This window comes from Vulpes lagopus, chromosome 14 (assembly GCF_018345385.1).
Source record: "Vulpes lagopus strain Blue_001 chromosome 14, ASM1834538v1, whole genome shotgun sequence".
Classification (NCBI taxonomy): Eukaryota; Metazoa; Chordata; class Mammalia; order Carnivora; family Canidae; genus Vulpes; species Vulpes lagopus.
In genome coordinates, this window is record NC_054837.1 from 30561131 (window position 1) to 30580937 (window position 19807).

A 19807-nucleotide genomic window follows, 5' to 3' on the forward strand; every position below is an offset into this window, starting at 1 on the left:
GAAAAAATGGGGTTAATACAAGGATTAGTAGTGAGGATGATCAGTCCTTTGTTGATAAAGTCTTGAATAATAGGAGTTATTCTTTTAATGGATATAGGGCTTAAAAGGTATTATGTAATACTGGGTAAGGGTTTTCTTTAATGGATCAATTTGAATAGCTATTGGGGGAGCCAAGGTTATGTGTCCCAAATTGTTGGAGAGGCTGCCCACAATTGATTAGGGAGCGTATTTAGGAATGGAGGGCAGTGGACTGCTTGGAGGGCAGTACTGGGCAGATATTGGTAGAATTAGAAATTTTGAAGATTGAGGCAGATGTAACTGCCTTTCATTTTTTTTGGTGAAAGGAAATATGGGCCTGGGAAGTATACAAAAAATTTCTTCCTAACAAAAGGGCTGGGGTGGGAGAAGTGTGCCTGGCTGGCTCAGTTGGTAGAGCATGCAACTCTTGATCTTAGGGTCCTGAGTTTGAGCCCCACATTCAGCATGGAGCCTACTTAAAGAATAAAAGAAAATGCTGGGGATGAGGGTACCAATAAAAGGGAATTGTTACCTTGTCGAGTGCCAAGAATGAACTCTAGGGGTTCAGATGATGGGACAGTTGGTGGCTGATAAATGACTCTGATCATGGTTAAGTGCTTTTGTATTCTTGAGGCAAGGGACTGGAAAATAAATCGGGGGTTGAGGATTGAAGAAGTTGCTCCAGTATCTATAAAAATAAAATCATCTTAGGGGTGCCTGAGTGGCTTAGGGTCTGACTCTTGATTTTCATTTAGGTGGTTATCTTGGGGTTGTGGGATTGAGCTCTGCATCAGACTGCTCAGCTTGGAGCCTGCCTGTCCCTCCCTCTTTGCTCCTTCCTCTGCTCGCACTCTCTCTGTCAAATAAATTAAATCTTTAAAACATATATTTTTTTAATTTTTTAATTTATTTTTAATTTTTTTTTATTTTTAAAGATTTTATTTATTTATTCATTCTTGAGAGATAGAAGGAGAGACAGAGCCAAAGACACAGGCAGAGACAGAGCCAGAGACACAGGCAGAGGGAGAGGGAGAAGCAGGCTCCATGCACCGGGAGCCCGACGTGGGATTCGATCCCGGGTCTCCAGGATCGCGCCCTGGGCCAAAGGCAGGCGCCAAACTGCTGCGCCACCCAGGGATCCCTAAAACAGATTTTTAAAAAAATTTATTTGACAGAGAGATAGTGAGCACAAGCAGGGGGAGCGGCAGGGAGAGGTAGAAGCAGGCTCCCTGCTTAGCAAGGAGCCTGAGACAGGCTTGATCCCAGGACCCTGAGATCATGACCTGAGCCAAGGTAGATTAAACTGACTGAGCCACTCAGGCGCTCCAAATTAAACCTTTTTTTTTTTTTTTTTTAAAGAATAAAACCATTTTCATTCTAAATTGTTATGGGAGTTTCTCCGTTGGTGTTTGCTAGAAGAATTGAAAAAAATCCCTCTTTTGTCCTTGGAGCATCTCTAATTGGAATGAAGGATTGTTTTTGAGATTTTTGTTTTTTTAGAGAGTGCACACACATGCACATGCACATGCACGTGAGTGGAGCTGAGAGGGCATGCGCAGAAAAGAGAATTTCAAGCAGGCTCCAAGGCTCAGCACAGAGCCAGGGACCCTGAGATCATGACCTGAGCCAAAATCAAGAGTTGGACACTTAATTGCACTGACCAGGTTTCCCAAGATTTTTGTTCTTTTGGAGCTATCTTTTATGTTTCAAGCATTTCTTTTTGAAAGATCCAGGGTTTTGTTATTTATTTATTTATTTATTTATTTATTTATTTATTTATTTATTTACAATCCTGAGGTCTTTTATTTTCTTTACAGTTATGATGCCATGAATTCATAGGGAATGGGTTCCAGCAGTTCAGGCTCCTTTCCATTGGTTCTCACAAAGTGTGCTTCTCTGGGTGGGGCAGGCTGGCGCTTCAGTTGGACCCAAGTACCTTTCTCTTTGGCTTCCTTTTTTTTCTGATCATTTTCCTTCACATGCTTCAGGAAGCTATCTCGGCTCTTTGAGGGTTTAATATGCTCAATGAGGACATTAATTCTCTTGGCAAGAATCTTGCCCTTAACTTGTTTGTTTACAACAATGCCAACAGCATGCTGAGTAACATTGTAGACCCTTCCAGTTTTGCCATGGTAACATTTGTGGGGCATTCCTTTTTGAACAGTGCCCATTCCCTTGATGTCCAATATCACCTTTCTTATAGATTCGCATGTATGTGGCCAAAGGAACAACTCTATGTTTTCTAAAAGGCCTAGAGAACATATAGCGGATACCTCTCCTCTTTCCCTTTGTGTTGGTCATTTTGGCGAATTACTGGAAGATGGGTTCCGTATAATTTTTTTTTCTTTTTTTATGATAGTCACACACAGAGAGAGAGAGGGAGAAGCAGAGACACAGGCAGAGGGAGAAGCAGGCTCCATGCACCGGGAGCCCGACGTGGGATTCGATCCCGGGTCTCCAGGATCGCGCCCTGGGCCAAAGGCAGGCGCTAAACCGCTGCGCCACCCAGGGATCCCCCGTATAATTTTCTTTTTTAAGTAGGCTCCATGCCCAACATGGGGCTTGAAATCATGACTCTGAGATCTCGAGACCCTAAGATCAGGTGAACTCTCCTGAATTTCAGGTGAATTCTTCTGAATTTTCTTTTGGGTTAGGAAAGTCTTTTGCAAGATTTAGAAGTTCTGTTTAGGACCAGGGGATGAAAGAAGGGGGACCAGATTATTGTAATTTGTACCAGTAACTTTGACTTTGAAAGATGCTATGACTTTAGTTTTGGGAAGATGGATGGTGGCAGGGCTGAGAAGGAGACATTTCAGAGGAGAAAAAAAGAAGTTTGGAAAGATCTGCATATAGCAGAGGAAATAGAAGGGATGCAGTAGGAGACAGAATTGGAAATGGAAGATGTAGAATAATTCTTGATTTGGTGTTGAGTTGTTCTGTTTTCATCTTTCTTTGACTTTTTTTTTTTTTTTTTACAATTTTTTTTTTAAATTTATTTATGATAGTCACAGAGAGAGACAGAGAGGCAGAGACACAGGCGGAGGAAGAAGCAGGCTCCATGCACCGGGAGCCTGATGTGGGATTCGATCCCGGGTCTCCAGGATCGCGCCCTGGGCCAAAGGCAGGCGCCAAACCGCTGCGCCACCCAGGGATCCCCTTTCTTTGACTTTTGTATTTTTTTTTCTTTTGTGGAGGCTATGACTGAGTAGGTTCTTTTGGGGGCTTCTAAGTACCAATTGAAATAGGCTTCCACTGACTTTGTGAAGTATGATGGTTTCACCTTTCCAATTGTGCTCTTAAATATACCAATTTAGGGATATCAAAGGTGCCCCAATGAGGCCAGTGAAGTTTTAAAAGATCTTTAGTGATTTGAACCCAGGTTGAGGAAGCATACAACTCCCTGGACCATTTTTTTATTAGGATTTTATGTATCTGTTGAGAGAGGGAGCAAGCACAAGTGAGGGAGGGCAAAGGGAGACGGAGAGAAGCAGACTCCCACTGACCCAGGAGCCCGTCACAGGGCTCCCTCTCACAACCCTGAGATCATGACCTGAGCTGCAATCAGACCCTTGGCCACCCTGGTGCCCCTGGGCCAGTTTTTAATCTGTTCAACCAGCAGGCTGATCAAGAGCTCTTTGAGACCATGGTATCCATTCTGTATTGGAAGAATCCCCTGAACTGATATCGGTTCTGAAGTGAGGAAATCTCCCTTCCCAAAGTCTCAGGGTGCCTGACTGGTTCAGTTCGTGCAGCAGGAGACTCTTGATCTCAGGGTCATGAGTTCGAGCCCCAACTTAGGTGTAGAGATTACTTCAAAAGGGGGGGGGGGCGGCAGAAAAGAAAAGTCTCCTGAGCTATACCGAGGTGGGAGGTTGGGGATGTGAGAGGACCATGCCGGTCACCACCACCCCCAGTTATAGGAGCAGCCCTAAGAGAAGCAACACGGGGCTGCAGTGCTCACTTGGGCAGGTCCAGAGGTCCACGGGAGGTGCCTGAGGTGGCTTCACATCTTTTCTTTGGCTGCTCCAAACTGCTAAGGAAAAACCTCAGAAGCGTGCCTATGAGCGAGGAAGAAAACAACTATTTAGGTGGGAGGCACAATCCAATTCAGTTGTGTGCCCCTCCCCAGACGTGAGCTGATGTGGGCCGCGGAGTGGTCGGTTGACCTCTCTAGGTCAAGTCTGTGAGCCGCCGAGTACATTCCAAGAGCCGCTGCCCTTCCGCGAACTCCACAAAATGGTGGTTGACGCAAGATGGAGTCAGGGTTGTCAGCCCTTCCCGGCTCCCTCTTCCTCAGTGTGAACTGGCTCACGCACCCTCTGCAGACTCTTCCATACAAGCCGATTCCCAGAGTGAGTCTGAGAACCGACACTCCCACAGCGCTGACAGATCCCTTCGCTCGGGAGGGTGATGCGGCTCCTCCCAGAGCACTAACCGCACATTCGATAGTCTTTCAACTCAATCGTTCAATTTAGGAGTTTGTCTTCGTGCAAAAAGCTAGAAAAGCTAAAAGCTCATTCTCTTCGGAGAGGACATACCCTGGAGGTTCAATACACATGGATTTTTTTTTTTAAGTTAAAGAAAGAAAGAAAGAAAGAAAAAACCCCAAAGCCACTGCTCGCGGCGAATCTGCTTCCTCCAATGTAAAGGTCTACTCGGGCAGGCGCGAGGAATCTCCCGGCGCTTCGAGTCCGGGGAGTCCGCTGGCCTCTGTGGAAAGGGAAGCCCGAGCATTGCCGAGGTGAGTGGCAGCGGCTTGGCGCCAGCAAGGCCCGCTCCGGCGGGAAGGACGAGGGAATTGGGCCGGGACCCTGCGTCCATTCGTGTAAGGGCCGCCATGTTGAAGCCTGGCAAAGGGGGAGCCCTTGGGGGATTTGTTGCGGACAGCGGGGGCGATAGCTCGGTGGAATTAGGGCCCCTTCTCCCCCCAGAGGGTGAGAGGTCGGGGGGTGGGCAGCCTCCAGGGCCATCGGTCAAAGCTGGAGTGCTGCGGGGCTACTGGCAATATGGGCTCTTCTACCCAGACTTCCGGCTTCGCGGCCGCGGGGCCACTGCGCATGCTCGGGAGTTCTGCGCATGCTCGGTTCGGCGGGTCTGATTTCAGGTCTATTTCCTTTTTGCGGGCGAAGCGCGGGAATATTCTAAATTCCGGGGATTCAGTAAGGGGCGGGGGCATGTTTTCTTGGATGGTTTCTTTTTTTTTTTTTTTTTTTTATTATTTATTTATGAGAGTCATACAGAGAGAGAGAGAGAGAGGCAGAGACACAGGCAGAGGGAGAAGCAGGCTCCATGCACCGGGAGCCTGACGTGGGATTCGATCCGGGGTCTCCAGGATCGCGCCCTGGGCCAAAGGCAGGCGCCAAACCGCTGCGCCACCCAGGGATCCCTTGGATGGTTTCTTAATAGCTGATCTGTATAATAACTTAAAAAGCACTTTCACGGACACTGTCTTATCTAATCTTTTTAAAATGATTTTTTAAAAGATTCATTTATTGGGGATCCCTGGGTGGCGCAGCGGTTTGGCGCCTGCCTTTGGCCCAGGGCGCGATCCTGGAGACCCGGGATCGAATCCCACGTCGGGCTCCCGGTGCATGGAGCCTGCTTCTCCCTCCGCCTGTGTCTCTGCCTCTCTCTCTCTCTCTCTGTGACTATCATAAAAAAAAAAAAAAAAAAAAAAAAAAAAAGATTCATTTATTTATTCATTAGAGACACAGGGAGAAAGAGGCAGAGACACAGGCAGAGGGAGAAGCAGGCTCCACGCAGGGAGCCCGACGCGGGACTCGATCCCGGACTCCGGGATCACGACCCGAGCGGAAGGCAGATGCTCAACCGCTGAGCACCCCGGCGTCCCTGTCTTAATTTTAACAAAAACCTAGTGAAGTGGCAGGTAGTTAACATTTTACAGATGGTTTAAATTTTGCCAGGAGAGGACTAGGTCTTAAACCTGGTGTTCTGCCTCCAGGTCCTGTGTTCTCCTGCGCTTTCCACACTTTTTTCTTTAAGGATTAATTGTTGCATTCCCCCACCATTCATCTCTCATATCTCATCCTCATGTATGAAATAATGATACGAATCTAAAAAATCCAAAGGAATTGTAGGAAATCTCAACATAATTCTGCAATGGGAAGAATACTGTGAATGATGAATGAGAAGCTGTGATGCCTGCTGCTGCTCTCTTGGCATTTAGTTTAAGAGTTTTTTTTTTCCCCCCTTGGCATTTATTATTGACAGGATACCACCAATGAGGAGAAACAGAAAATTCAGATTATCCCTTAGTAATTCCCTTCAGATTTTTAAAAAGATCTCTTCAAATTTTTAAACAAGATTGTTTATTTAGAGAGACAGATAATGACAGAGATCACGAGTGAGGAGAGAGGGAGAAACAGGCTGCTGGCTGAGCGTGGAGCCCAATGAAGGGCTCAATCCCAGGACCCAGGGATCATGACCTGAGCAGAAGGCAGATGGTTAACCGACTGAGCCACCCAGGCATCCCTAAAGATTTTATTTATTTATAGAGCGAGTGAGAGAAAGAGTAGTGGGGAGGAACAGAGGGAGAGAAAGAAGCAGACTCCCCGCTGAGCAGGAAGCTCAATGCCCAGTGCCCCAGATCATTATTTGAGCTGAAGGCAGATGCTCAACTGAGCCAGCCTTGCTCTCTGTATAATGTCAGTTTTATTTGATGGATCTTTTATGACCTGTTCTTGTTGACTGGGGAAGGGATTCTTTCCTCAGCCTCAAAAACCCAGACTCCTTGTAGGATTTTGTTTTTTTGCTCTTCCCATCTCCAAAGTTTCATATTTTATGACAGCCATCTAAGGAAATACTGTAGTTAAGAGCTCAAGTTCTGGAGTGGTAAAAGCCCTTGAATGTGACTACCTGGCAGGGCTACTTCTTAGCCTTGTGATTTGCAGCTAAAGAAAGTTTTGTGTATCTCCCTCCTCATCTGAAATGGCACTAATTGTAGAACCTATGTCCCAACAGTGCTGAGAGGTGAGGGTGTTACAGGATTTTTTTTTCTCTGTTGGTGCAGAGAGCTCTTGGTCACACTCCTTTGAAGAATGAAGAGGTTAGAGCAGACAAAGTCGTGGGCGGCAAAGCAAGGTTTATTGAGCAAAAGCAAAGTGATAGTACAAAGCTCCGAAGAAGGGGCCTGAGAGGTTGCCACCAGAGTTCCTAAGTCTAGGGGGTTTTATGGGCTTGTTAGCTGGCTGTTTTAATCTGATTAACCCTCCCTGAGCCTGTCATACAGTTGGGTTTTTGTCATCTATCACTTGGTGGAGAGCTCCTTCCAGGGTAGTATAAAATCCTTTGAAGGGTGGTTTCCTCTTAGGGTAGGGCCCCTTGTCCCTGCCTGCCTTCTAGCTATCCTTCATCAAGAGGAGTTAAGTGCTTAGCATAGTGGCAGGCACCCCCTAAGTCTTCAGTACAAGTTAACTATAATTATCATGGTCCTCATGTTTGTGGGTTTTTGTGTTCCCCCTGGCAGCCCTGTGATGGAGGATAGGGAGTGCGGTCTGGAATGTTAGGGCCAATAAGGATGGAATTGTTAGATAATACTAGAGCAGGAAGAGAGTCAAACAATGTAGTGTGAGTTCTCTCTCTCTCTCTCTCTTTTTCACGTGGACAAATTCCATGAAAGAGAAGAGATACAAAGTGAGTTAGAGACAGCACCCAGACAGGACTGAAATCCTCTCTTGTCTTGTTTCTCCAGCTGTTTATCATCCTTCTACCGATAAGGATATTAGAGTTGCTGGTTAACAATGACAGGCATAGATGCCCTCCTTTTACGGGGTGGTAGCAGACAGTATCATTGTGCCCAAGATTGTGAATCCGAGGAACCACCAAGGAGCCGACACTGATGCAAGCGCACGAGTGTTGATTAGCAAGCTCGAGCTTGGGTCCAAGTATACCCGACACAGCGGAGCAGGGACTTGGACCCCGAAGTGGGTTACAGCTGGGTTTTTTATAGGCTGGTCTAGAGGATTTTCAGAGGGGGTGGAGGAATTTCTCAAGTTCTGTTTACATTCTGATATGGGGCTTTCAAGGGCATTGAGCTCTGTTCTCATTCTAATATGGGACTTTCTACCACAGGCTCTACCACAGGCGGGCTCTGTTGTCTTTCTGATACCGGATTCTCTGCCTAGGGCAATTCTGAGCTCTGTTGTCTTTCTGAGATGAGATTCCCTGAGGAGGACATTCTGCAGTTTTTCCTATAAAGTTCAGCTCTTATTCACAGGGGCCTAATATGGCTGTACTTGTGCTAATGCTAAACTTTAGGTGGGATGGCCTTGATTTTTCTCAAGGCCTCTACAAGTATAAAGTTGTTTTGCCTATCAGTTCGCAATGAAGTCATCCTTTTTGTCTGATTTGGACACAAAGAACTTCACTATATTTTGATTGGAGTTGGTTTAGTTCCTCAGTATTTATCAGGAAGTATCCCAGAATCTGGAGATACAGTAAAGCATACACTAGACTGAAGAGTGTTTACTGTGTGTTCGGGGAAGATGAGATTGGTATTACAGAAGCCGTGAAGCTGTGAGCTGTAGGACAGATTAATTTGCTTCACAGGGAGGTTGGAAGCTGGGCTTGGAAGGACCAATAGAATTTCCATACGTGGAGATGTGGAAAAGAAGAGGCTGTTCCCAGGAGAGGAAATCGCACAGGGTAAGAACCAGAGCTGGGGAATTAGGGCACATTTAAGGAGTGAGAAGCAATCCTGGGTAAAACAGATTTTGCAATGGCATGTGGTAAGAGGCTAAGTGATGCTCAAAAGGTCTTGAGTGCAGTGCTGTTGACTTTGGATTTTATTGTTTTGGTGTTTTTATTGGGAATATAATTTCACAGTGTATCCCATAAATAATCACTCCTCTTACACAACCCATCAACTGAAGAAAAACAAAAGCAAAAAGATCCTTGAGGAAAATATGAGTAAGAGGGTAATTACAGATATTTTAATACCATGGAAAGATGTAATGAATGAGAGTACTATATAAATTGGACAGAGCCCTGGTTTGTTAATTAATTAAAGTAAGCTCTATACCCAACGTGGGGCTTGAACTCATGAGCCCTAGATCAGGAGTCGTATGCTTTGACTAAGCTAGCCGATCATCTGGAGTCCTGGTTTTAAGGTAACATATTTTGATATTGGCTGTAAATTTTGCAGAGATGGTCACGTGAGCAGTACCAGTGTCTGAAATGTTGGCAGACACTGTATTCTAGCAGAGTCACCAGAATGTGAATCAATTACCATGTTAACTGCCTCTCCTCTCAGCTTAAACTTTCCCACCCTCTTTAAAAAAAATTATCCTGTATCAGAACAAACGACAGTTGGAGTATGCTTGCGGGATAAAATTGCCATTGCAATCAGTTCCCATGCCATAAGGCACAAACAGATTATCAGCCAGGGGATTGAGAAAAAAATCTCATATTCCTTTTGAATCAAAGAGCCTGCTGCTGCTGGGTCACTGTAGTTTTAGCTTTGCTACCTATGCAAAATACTACATCAAAAACGCCATTTTCGGGATCCCTGGGTGGCGCAGCGGTTTAGCGCCTGCCTTTGGCCCAGGGCACGATCCTGGAGACCTGGGATCGAATCCCACATCAGGCTCCCGGTGCATGGAGCCTGCTTCTCCCTCTGCCTGTGTCTCTGCCTCTCTCTCTCTCTCTCTCTCTCTGTGACTATAATAAATAAATTTAAAAAATTAAAAAAATAAAAAAAAAACACGCCATTTTCCCTTATAGTTTTGTTTTTCTAAAAAAAAAGTCCTTATCTTTCTTATCTTTTAATAATGCATACCAAAACATTTACAGATGAGCATGTAATAATATCCAGAATTTCCTGCAAAGTAATCTAGGAGTGAGGATGTGAGTGGGGCACCAATGAAACAAGACTAGCTACATGTTGGTCAGTCAGGTGATGAGTCTGTGGAAGGTTATGCCATTCTCTACATGGTACATGTTTGAGGTTCTTGGTAGTAAAGAGTTTTTAAAAACACCAATTTTCATAGCAGTTCCGAGGCTTGTCTTCCTATGACCATTTTAAAGTCTGAAAGGTGAGCCTGGATTCTGATCCATGTTGCCACATTTTAATGTGGTTGGTAAGTGTCCTGATGGGACTAAATTGGATGATACACAGATGGATCAAACCCAGCAAATTGCCCTGTGCTTCTTCCCGGGATGGAGGGTTGAGCAGTTTGTGACAACATCTTGGAGCCCCACTGTCTGGCTTTGATATTGTCCCACCCACTTTGTAGCTGGAAGGCCTCACGCTCTAGGTCCTTTCTTCCCTATTGAAGAAAGAGTGAATAATAGCATCTATTTCTCAGGGCTATTTTAAGGATTAAATGAGTAGCTCATAGTAGGTGCTACATAAAGGTTTGCTGTGATCCTTCCTAGAACATGAACGATTGGATGCCCATCGCCAAGGAGTATGACCCCCTTAAAGCTGGCAGCATTGATGGCACTGATGAAGATCCACACGATCGTGCTGTCTGGAGGGCAATGTTGGCCCGATACACTCCCAACAAGGGCGTCACAGGAGACCCCCTCCTCACCCTGTTTGTGGCAAGACTAAACTTGCAGACCAAGGAGGAGAAGTTAAAGGAAGTATTTTCTCGCTACGGGGACATCAGGAGGCTTCGGCTGGTGAGGGACTTGGTCACGGGTCTTTCAAAGGGCTACGCCTTCATTGAATACAAAGAGGAGCGTTCTCTGATCAAAGCGTACCGAGATGCAGACGGCCTGGTGATTGACCAGCATGAGATATTTGTGGACTATGAACTGGAAAGGACCCTCAAAGGGTGGATCCCTCGGAGACTTGGAGGAGGTCTGGGAGGGAAAAAGGAATCTGGGCAGCTGAGGTTTGGGGGGCGTGACCGGCCTTTTCGAAAACCCATTAATTTGCCAATTATTAAAAACGATCAATACAGAGAGGGAAAACGGGAAAAGCGGGAGCGATCTCGGTCTCGAGAAAGACACTGGGACTCTCGGACGAGGGACCGAGACCATGATCGTAGCCGGGAAAAGAGATGGCAGGAGAGAGAGCCAAGCAGGGTGTGGCTAGAAAGTGACTGGGAGAGAGAGAGGGACTTCAGAGATGACCGAGCCAAGGGGAGGGAGAAGAGGGACCGAAGTAAATAGAGGCTCACCAGCATCGCCAGAACCCAGACCCAGACCCAGCATAAACAGAAGCACAGAGATCTGTGTTGCTTTTATATAGTATGTATGTCCAGTGCTTGAGTAAAGCTTGCTAATGGTGGTGGGGTCTGGAGTAAGTTTTCTTTCCGATCTGGAACCCAAGTTCCAGCTGAACATGATATTATGAACTTTTCTTTATCTCTCATTATTTAATAAACTTGAGAAACAGTTTTGTCTTTGCCAGCATCTACACAGAAGGGCAGGTAGCAGTAGAGAATTTGTTTTTGCAATTTTGATTGTCTCCTGCCTGTTGGAATTGACCATTTGGGGGGCTTGGCAAAATGACGTGATGACCGAAAATCATTTGCAATACTCTCAGACTCTTGGGAACCTGAATATGGCCAGAGTAAGCTGTATCTTTTCCATCTTTATAGTGTAAAGGCTTGGCAAACTGAAATAAAAATGATATAGGGCAGTGAATTCAGGGATAATGTTCAGAACTTCATAGCAAAGCCAGTGTGTGCAGTAGCCTGGGTCAGCAACCAGCTATACTCAAACAAATGTAACTCCATTCTTGAGCCAAATGCTGACTGCCTTTTTTTCCTCCCTGTTTTTGGCAGGGAGGCTGGCATTTAAAGTGAAAAACCAGGGATGCCTGGGTGGCTCAGTGGTTGAGCGTCTGCCTTCGGCTTAGGGTGTGATCCCGGGTCCAGGGATTGAGTCTTACATCAGGATCCATGCAGGGAGCTCCCTCTGCCTGTGTCTCTGCCTCTTTCTCTGTCTCTCTCATGAGTAAATAAATAAAATCTTAAAAAAAAAAAAAAAAGAAAGAAAAGAAAAGAAAATGAAAAACCAAAGTTGCAGGGCTCTGAGGCTCTGGTCTGTGAAGCTCTAAAGAAGTGATCATGAAACGGCGAGAAATCAATGAAAGAGGCTTCTATGTGGTTCTGATGGATTGATTTGTCTTCTCCCTCTTGGACATCCGGCCTCCCATTTGTTGGAGGGCTGGATATATTGACGTTAACTTTTAAGGGCTTTGAAAAGTACCATGCTGTTCCCAGGATTTTCACCAAAGTGACACTTAGCATTTTTGTTTTATTAATGGCTGTATCTTTGTAAGCTCAGCTTCTTTAAAATTCAAGATGTTCCATGCAAAGTAAATGATTTAGTATCAAGACTCAACACATTCACGACCAGGTTTTTGCATTTGGGGTATGAATCTCATTATGTTATGTAGGGAATCTGTTCTATCTTAAAACTATTAGGACAGTTTTAGAAAAATAGGTTCTTTCCTTTGTAAAAAAAATTTTTTTTAAAGATTTTATTTATTCATGAGAGACATAGACTGAGGGAGAGGCAGAGACACAGGCAGAGGAAGAAGCAGGCTCCATGCAGGGAGCCCAATGCGGGACTCTATCCTAGGACCCCAGGATCACACCCTGGGCCAAAGGCAGGCACTAAACCGCTCAGCCACCCAGGGATTCCCCCCTTTGTAAATTCCTAGCGCAGAATTTTACCATCTCCTATGTCTCAGAAAACAGCCATGCAGGTGTACACTCTTCTGACTTCATTCAGGTTTTGCAAAGTGCTCCCTGTTACGACACCAAAAGTGTGTTATGGACTAGAGTTGGCAGGTACTTCAGCTAAACAAGCTCTCCACATTAGGGAAGCTTGTGTTGTGAGACAACAGCAGAAAAAAGAAATCCAGTCATGGTGTTTACATTATCCACGCTAGTGGTTAACCCTGGGTACCAGAACATAGATGGATTAAACAAATATGCACACATAGATCCCATCCTTGACTTTGAAGCTTCACATTGTATGGACCCTGGTAACTAAGCAAAACAAAAAAGTTGGTATAAAGCCCCCACAGCAGGGACCTTAGCAGTAGCCACATGACAAAGGCATAAACCCTGTCACCTGGCAATTCTAGTTTATTCTGCAGACTGACATGTGTGAAAGTATACAGTGCTGTTTTAGACAGTAAAAGACTGGAAAAGAAGTTGACAGTGTAACTGTCAATATGAACAAATTATGCATCTACATGGTACACCAGGGGTCCTCAATCTTGCACTATTACATCTGGTGCTGGGAGACTGTTATGGGGGCACTGTTCTGAGCGCTGTGGGATGTTGAGCAGCAACCCTGGAGCCGACCCACTGGATGACAGCAGTTCTGACAACCAAAACACCAAAAATATTTCCAGACATTGCCAAATGTCCCTGGGGGACATTGAGACCCACTGTCTTATGTACTGATGTGGAGTCATCATCTCCAGGGTATTCTAAGAAAAGAAAGGTACAGAATAGCACATATATCGTATGCTGCCATTTATGAAAAAAAAGGAAAAAATATATTTTGTTACATAACTGCATGTATATTTATAAGCTCTTTGAAGACATTCAAGAAACTGGCAACATTGGTTACTCCTGAGAAGGCAACTAAAAGTGGCCAGGGGGAGTGGGATTCCTTAATACACTTGCTTTTATACTCCGAGAATCAACTGATAATTCTTGTGGGCAGTCCGGTTTGAGAACCACAGTGCATAAGCAACATTATCCTGTCTGATCATTCTTTTCTGCAATCTGGAAACAGAGTCCCCATAGACTGTAAACCAACCTGATGGTTTCTTAGCAAACCATAGCAGAATGTGTAGTGGACTCCTCAGATGTTACTTGAGTGTTCTGCTAGCAAATGCTACCTCTCTCAATCTGTCAGCACCCAGCCTGTGCCCTGAGGTGTCCTCTGTGGGCAGAGAGAAAGACAGTGCTATTTGGGCAAAATCTCAGCTCACCAGATACAGGTTTCTGCCCCTCTCTGTGTCACCACAGCCCTATGAGTCAGCCAGACATGTGGTGGTCCCCAAGCAATCTCTTCACCCACTGCCTTCACACTGGCGAGTCTGTCCCCCCCATCCATTTCAAATCCGCTCTGGTACATTGGTCTTCTTTATAGGAGACTAAGTGTTTGATGTATTGAAAGATAAAAGAAAGAAAGAAGCTGAGGGGGAAAAAAATACAAACAAGAAATGAAAAGGGTTGCAATGTCTCATCCTTAGCAACTTTGTTTGGTTAGTACTGCATAACTCACAGCCGATTCCAAGGCACTCGTTACGTGCTCTAGGCAATATCAGTAACAAGGTGCAAAAGAAAAGAGAACCACTGGCTCTTGCAAAGTCATCTCCAGTTTCTGGGTTAGGAGGACCATATTTTCTGTTGCCTCACATCTAAGTGGGGCCAGCTTGTCTGGTGACTTTGCAGGCTTATCCTGCTTATCTAATGGATGCATCCTATGTACTGTGCTACCACCACAACAATTTCATGAGAGATATAAGGAAAATCTACTGCTTCCCTGCCTCCCACTTCAGTACGACAAATGTGTTAATAAAACCCCTACACAGAATTTCATACAAAGTAAGTCAAACAGCAATTATAGTGGCATGTGATGTATTTGGCTTAAAGAAGCTTGTGTTACTGAAGTTAATGCAAAAGTCTGGCCTCTGCTCATGGTGTTATTAAATATATATCCTAAGGGATCAGTCATCTATTATAAACGGTCATAGCCCTGGGTATAAATAAACATTTCTTTAGAGTTTGGCATCAGTTTTTCAGTGTGCTTCCTCAAAGCAGTTTGTTTGAGGGATCAGTTCTAGGGGTGCATCTGAACCGAGAGGTGTGCAAGGTAGCAACACCTGAAGCTGCCAGGTCCCACTGCAGGCGCTGGCGGTGGATAATTCAGGTCCCAGGGTGGAGGCGGGCTGTGGTCACAGGTGCTGCAGGGCTTCCTGTCCTTGCTCCGTGTAACTGTCATCACGGTGGGAGTTGGCCCACTGGCCAAACGACTCCTGGATGTGCACGTTCCTCTGCGTGTTGGCCAGACGCTTCTTATCTCGGGAGAAGAAGCTAAACCTTTTGGAAGGGAGAGAAGGAAATGAAAGCCAGCCCTCTGTGCACTTTAAAGATTTTTTTTGCAATGCCAGGACAGACAGCAGCAAATGTAGAAGGAAGCAAATCAATTCAAGGTGTGAAAGAAAAAGTGGGGGTGCAAGTCAAAGTTATTTGAGAAAGCAGCAGGGGATTCTGCATGTCATTGTCACCAAACCTGGGAGGTGATACAGTGTGAACAGGGCAGGTACATATGTGATGTGCGATGCATCTCATCTCTTGGTTAAGCACTGGTGACAGTCTCTTCCCATTACCAGTGGAAATAAAAACCAACTATAGAGGCACCTGGGTGGCTCAGTGGTTGAGCATCTGCCCTTGGCTCAGGGCGTGATCCCAGGGTCCTGGGATCGAGTCCTACATCAGGCTCCCCTTGGGGAGCCTGCTTCTCTTTCTACCTGTGTCTCTCATGAATTAAAAAAAAAAAACACAAAAAAAAACAACCCGACTAGAAATACACATCTGGAGTTTCTCTACCCTAACGATGCAGAGAAGGTAATAACTGAAAGCCACACAGAGTTTAAGATGATTCTGACATAAAGAGATGGATGTTTTTAATTTACGTTATGTAATGTGAATCAGGAAAGTACATATGCAGCACATCAAAGCCCAGATTTCATGGATATTACTGCTAGAGATGAGCTGAAAGTAGGTATTTTAGAAAAATGAGACAATTAAAAAATAAGTAATAGCACACATGGTTCTGTCATTATATAAACACTAAATATTATATGCAAATGAAATTGGGGAAAACACCAATTTACAGTGTCAAAAATTGATTTGAGGGCAAAAGCCCTTAGAAGTCAGCACCAGAACTTGCTACATAGCAGCAGCTAATGTAGACCAAGAGGTCTTTTTAAAACATCTGTGATTACTGGGGCATCTGGGTGGCTCAGGTCATGATCTCAGGATCATGAGATGGAGCCCTGTGTCAGGATCTGCTGAGCATAGAGCCTGCTTAAGATTCTGTTTCTCCCTCTCCCTCTGTCCGACCTCCCTTTATCCCTCCCGCCCCACTCACTCTCTCAAAAAAAAAAAACAAACCCCAAACCAAAAATAGCTGTGACTACTGATCATTGATCAAAGTGAACCATCTGATGCCTGAAGGATGAAGGCAGAAATCACAGGCAAAAAGCTTATAAACTGGCCCATTTAAAAAAAGAAAAAAACTTAAAAAAAATTTTTATTTTAAATAGGCTCCACACCCAATGTAGGGCTTGAACTCACAAACCTGAGGTTAAGAGTCACACGCTCCGGGTGTCTGGGCGGCTCAGTCAATTAAGTGTCTGACTTGATTTCAGCTCGGGTCATGATCTCAGGGTCTTCAGATTGAGGCCTGTGTTTGGCCCTGTGCTGGGTATGGAGCCTGCTTAAAATTCTCTCTCTCCTTCTCCCTCTGCCCCCCACCCAACCCCTGTGCCCTTTCTTAAAAAAAGGGGGGGGGGCACACACTCTGTGGACTAAACCATCTAGGCACTCCTAAACTGGCCCATTAATTTTTTTTGGAGGGGGGCAGGGGGAGAGGGAGATAGAGCATCTTAATCAGGTGCCACGCCCAGTGCAGAGCTCGACACCGTGCTTAGTTCCACAACCCAGAGATCATGACCTGGGCTGAAATTAAGAGTCGAACCTTTAACGGACTGAGCCATCCAGGTGCCCCAAAACTGGCCCATTTACAACAAGGTCTGCTTTAGCTCCAGCTCCAAAGGCCAGGACCCTGGCCAGTAAACTCGAAGTGGCCCACTTTTAATTTCCTCCAAAAACCTTTCCTAACCTGCTCACTGTCCTTTGATACTCCTACTTTCTAATGAGATTCATTCTATTCTCACTGAGTTGTTACTCTTGAATTTTGGTTTCTGAACTTGGTAAGAGAGAGAATAGCTATGTTATGTTTCCCAGGGGCAGGAATAGAAATGCACCGCTGAGAAACTGAAGCTTCAGAGCAGCTATTTTTACTTCCCTCTGGCTGTTCACCTATTAGTCTTTTTTTTTTTTTTTTTTTTTCCCTACAGTGCTGTGGCCTATGGAGTTAGTTCCACTTTAATCACATCTGGGTGAAAATGATTTTACTATTCTGTGGCTACTGGATCCTACGATCACCTCCTACCAGGAATAAAGTGGTTTTTCATTGTAAAGTTGGGGCAAGCCACGTGTATCTGGAGAAATTCTCCCTCCCAGTGAAAGTTTCTTTTCTCTACAACAGATATGTATACTGATAAATGAAGGCACAATGTTCATACCGGGTTATTTGTGAGCCCTTTCCATGGTGAAATCAGGGCAATTAGCTGGCCAAAAATACAGCTGCCACACATCACTCTGACATTTCACCTCTACCTGACTCAAGCGGGAAAGCCACATGCCACTTCCTGTTCAAGGGGACATAGAGAGAAAGAAAGCGCTGGTCCCCTCTTCTGCTCTTCCTTTTTTTAAAAGAAGACCAAATGGCTTTCCAACACTGGCTTGGCGAAACAAAGCGGTTTAGAAAGCTAGGGCATGAAAGTCAAAAACACAGCGTTAGTGTCACTCTGAGGGTGAGGGTCCATGGTGGAGGGAGGGGGCGGGCACAGTGGGCGTTGATTACTGACCCGTCACTTAAAGGACCTTCTTTACTGGATCATGGACAAGGTGGTTTTTAGGATGGAAACAGAAAAAGACAAAAAGAATTATCGGTGACAGAGCCGAGAATTGCACGGCATCACTCGTGCAGACCGAGACTCACGAGTGCACGTTTGAAATCACACTCGACACCCACTTCACATGGCAACACGCAGGTGATGGCCATGCAGCTAAAGTGGCCAAGGAAGGCGGGCCAGCCTCAGCAGAGTCGCAGCACACATTCCAAAGGCACAGCTCAAAACGAAACCAGAAAAACACAGTGCCTACAAGGGCAACAAGTCGTCGGATGGGCTGCAGTGTGGGGTCATCTATGATCAGTCCAGCTGCTACCATGGGCATTATGGCTGTAAAGATCCTGGTTAGAAAAGTACAGATAGACACAGAGAAGATAAAAACAGGGAGGCATGAAAAATAAACACATTCCACACATACCAGCTGAAGGGTTTGCTTCTGGTAGATGTCATGGGTGGAACTGAATCTCCCTCCTCAAAATCCTGGTGAAGCCCTAACCCCCGCACCTGAGAAAGCGATTGTATCTGGAGATAGGATCCTCGTAGAAGTAATCCATTAAGATAAAGCTATACTAGAGAAGAGTAGATCTTTGTAAAAGGGGAAATCAGGACACAGGCACACACAGGAGGACCGCTACGTGAAGATGAGGGCAGGGGTACAGGCGATGCTTCTACATGCCGAAAAGGCCAAAGATTGCCAGCAAACCACTGAAACTGGGAGAGGCACCAAATGTTCTCTCTCACAGACCTCGCAAGGAAGGGACCCTGCCAACACCTGGATCTGGGACTCCCCGCCTCCAAAGCATGGGACAAAGGCTCCCAGCTGTGGTCCTTGACGGCAGCAGCCCCAGCACACTCACACAGCCCGAAGGGAAGACATGGTGGCCCGGGGTTTGGGAAGGAAGGAGTCAAACCTGCCGTGGGTTAGTGGTGACACCCTCGGGTGTCTTCTAACACATCTCCCCCAACTGCCATGCACTGCAGGCTCCGTGCCCCAAAGGCAGCCAGGGGGCACCCAGGAGAGAAGAGGCGGCCAGGGTGGGCTGGGCAGGAGAGCTGTGGCAGGGAGCCTGCATGAGCCACTCTCCTGGCATAAGTCAGAGCTGACAGTCCCTTGTTTTGACAAGGAAAATGAAGACAAGACTCCAGTCAAGCCACCAGAGCTTATTTTCAACAATTTTGATTTTTCTTTTTTAGATGCTGGCTGGGAAAAGAGGAATGACTGTTTCAGATGAAGTTTGGGATTACCTGTGTTTGGATTTACCTCCAATACACTTCACGGAGTAGCTGGAGAGTTGGCATATTGGCAGAACCACATAGGTGTCTAATCATGGTGATGACAAAAGGGGATACCTTTTGTCAAACAAATGGGCCCAATCCCCCAAGACCAGGCTGTCAGGCACGGCTGGCTTTCCAGAGGACTCTGAGCCACATGGTTCTGCTCTGACCTCTGCTGGGACCCCTCTCGGCCTAACAGGGACCCCCCCCAAAGACACAAGGTGACATGTTTGCCCACCTGGAAATGCTGACTTCATGTGAGGTCCCATTAGGGGTCAGACCGGTACCCAAGGGCCCTGGGACACCTGGAGAGTTCTGGCCGAGTAACTGAACTCCCGGCCTTATTCCAAGTGCCTCCCTGCAGGGACCACTTCCTTTAGAGGGGCAGCCTCTTCCTCGAAAAAAGACTGGCTTATATCAGTCAAAAGTTTATACTCTGGATATGGTGTAGCTGGTTTTACCTACTCCCTACCCGCTGTTGGTTTCCAGAAGACTAAATCCAAAGAAGTGGTGACGGTGGCATTTCAGGCGGCACAACAGGCGGCTGTGAAGAAGCTATTTCTGGGCTCAAGTGAGGAGGGCGGTGGGTAGGACAGGGATAGAATGCACTCCTGCCTCTGATGCTTTGGGGGCCACCTACTCTGAAGGCCGACCTTGCCTGGTGTGTGTGACCAGCTGTTCTGCTCCATAGCTTCCTTGGCTGTCCCTGTGTCCCTGCTGCCTGCTTCCCGCCTCCCGGGTCAGCCCCCCCACCCCTGTTCAGCAGAGAGCTGCTGTGAGTCTGCAGGCCTTTGATTGAGGAACGGA

At 46.0% G+C, this 19807-nt stretch overlaps 2 protein-coding genes and 1 pseudogene across 10 annotated transcripts in view; 1 reads left to right on the forward strand and 2 right to left on the reverse strand.

The window, feature by feature from the left end:
• The window catches only part of LOC121475560 (N-lysine methyltransferase KMT5A), a 72794-nt gene extending 61412 nt beyond the window's left edge, over nt 1–11382 (forward strand). For 4 of the 6 annotated variants that reach the window (XM_041728921.1, XM_041728920.1, XM_041728922.1 and 1 more), the window contains one exon: nt 10414–11382. In XM_041728921.1, the coding sequence (XP_041584855.1) occupies nt 10414–11157 (744 nt within the window). In that variant the 3' untranslated portion in view covers nt 11158–11382. Of the gene's footprint in view, nt 1–4607; nt 4760–8600; nt 8683–10413 lie in introns of those variants that run through there. The other 2 variants (XM_041728926.1, XM_041728925.1) reach the window with 2 other exon arrangements.
• Nucleotides 1811–2367, reverse strand: LOC121475564 (annotated as a pseudogene).
• Nucleotides 11383–13510: 2128 nt separating the features above from the next.
• Nucleotides 13511–19807, reverse strand: part of RILPL1 (Rab interacting lysosomal protein like 1) — a 44080-nt gene continuing 37783 nt past the window's right edge. The window contains exons 7-9 of one of the 4 annotated variants that reach the window (XM_041728931.1): nt 17979–18066; nt 17681–17704; nt 14954–15062 (exon numbers count right to left, since the gene is read on the reverse strand). In XM_041728931.1, coding sequence (XP_041584865.1) covers nt 17702–17704; nt 17979–18066 — 91 coding nt within the window. In that variant the 3' untranslated portion in view covers nt 14954–15062; nt 17681–17701. Of the gene's footprint in view, nt 15063–17680; nt 17705–17978; nt 18067–19807 lie in introns of all 4 variants that reach the window. The other 3 variants (XM_041728928.1, XM_041728930.1, XM_041728929.1) reach the window with 3 other exon arrangements.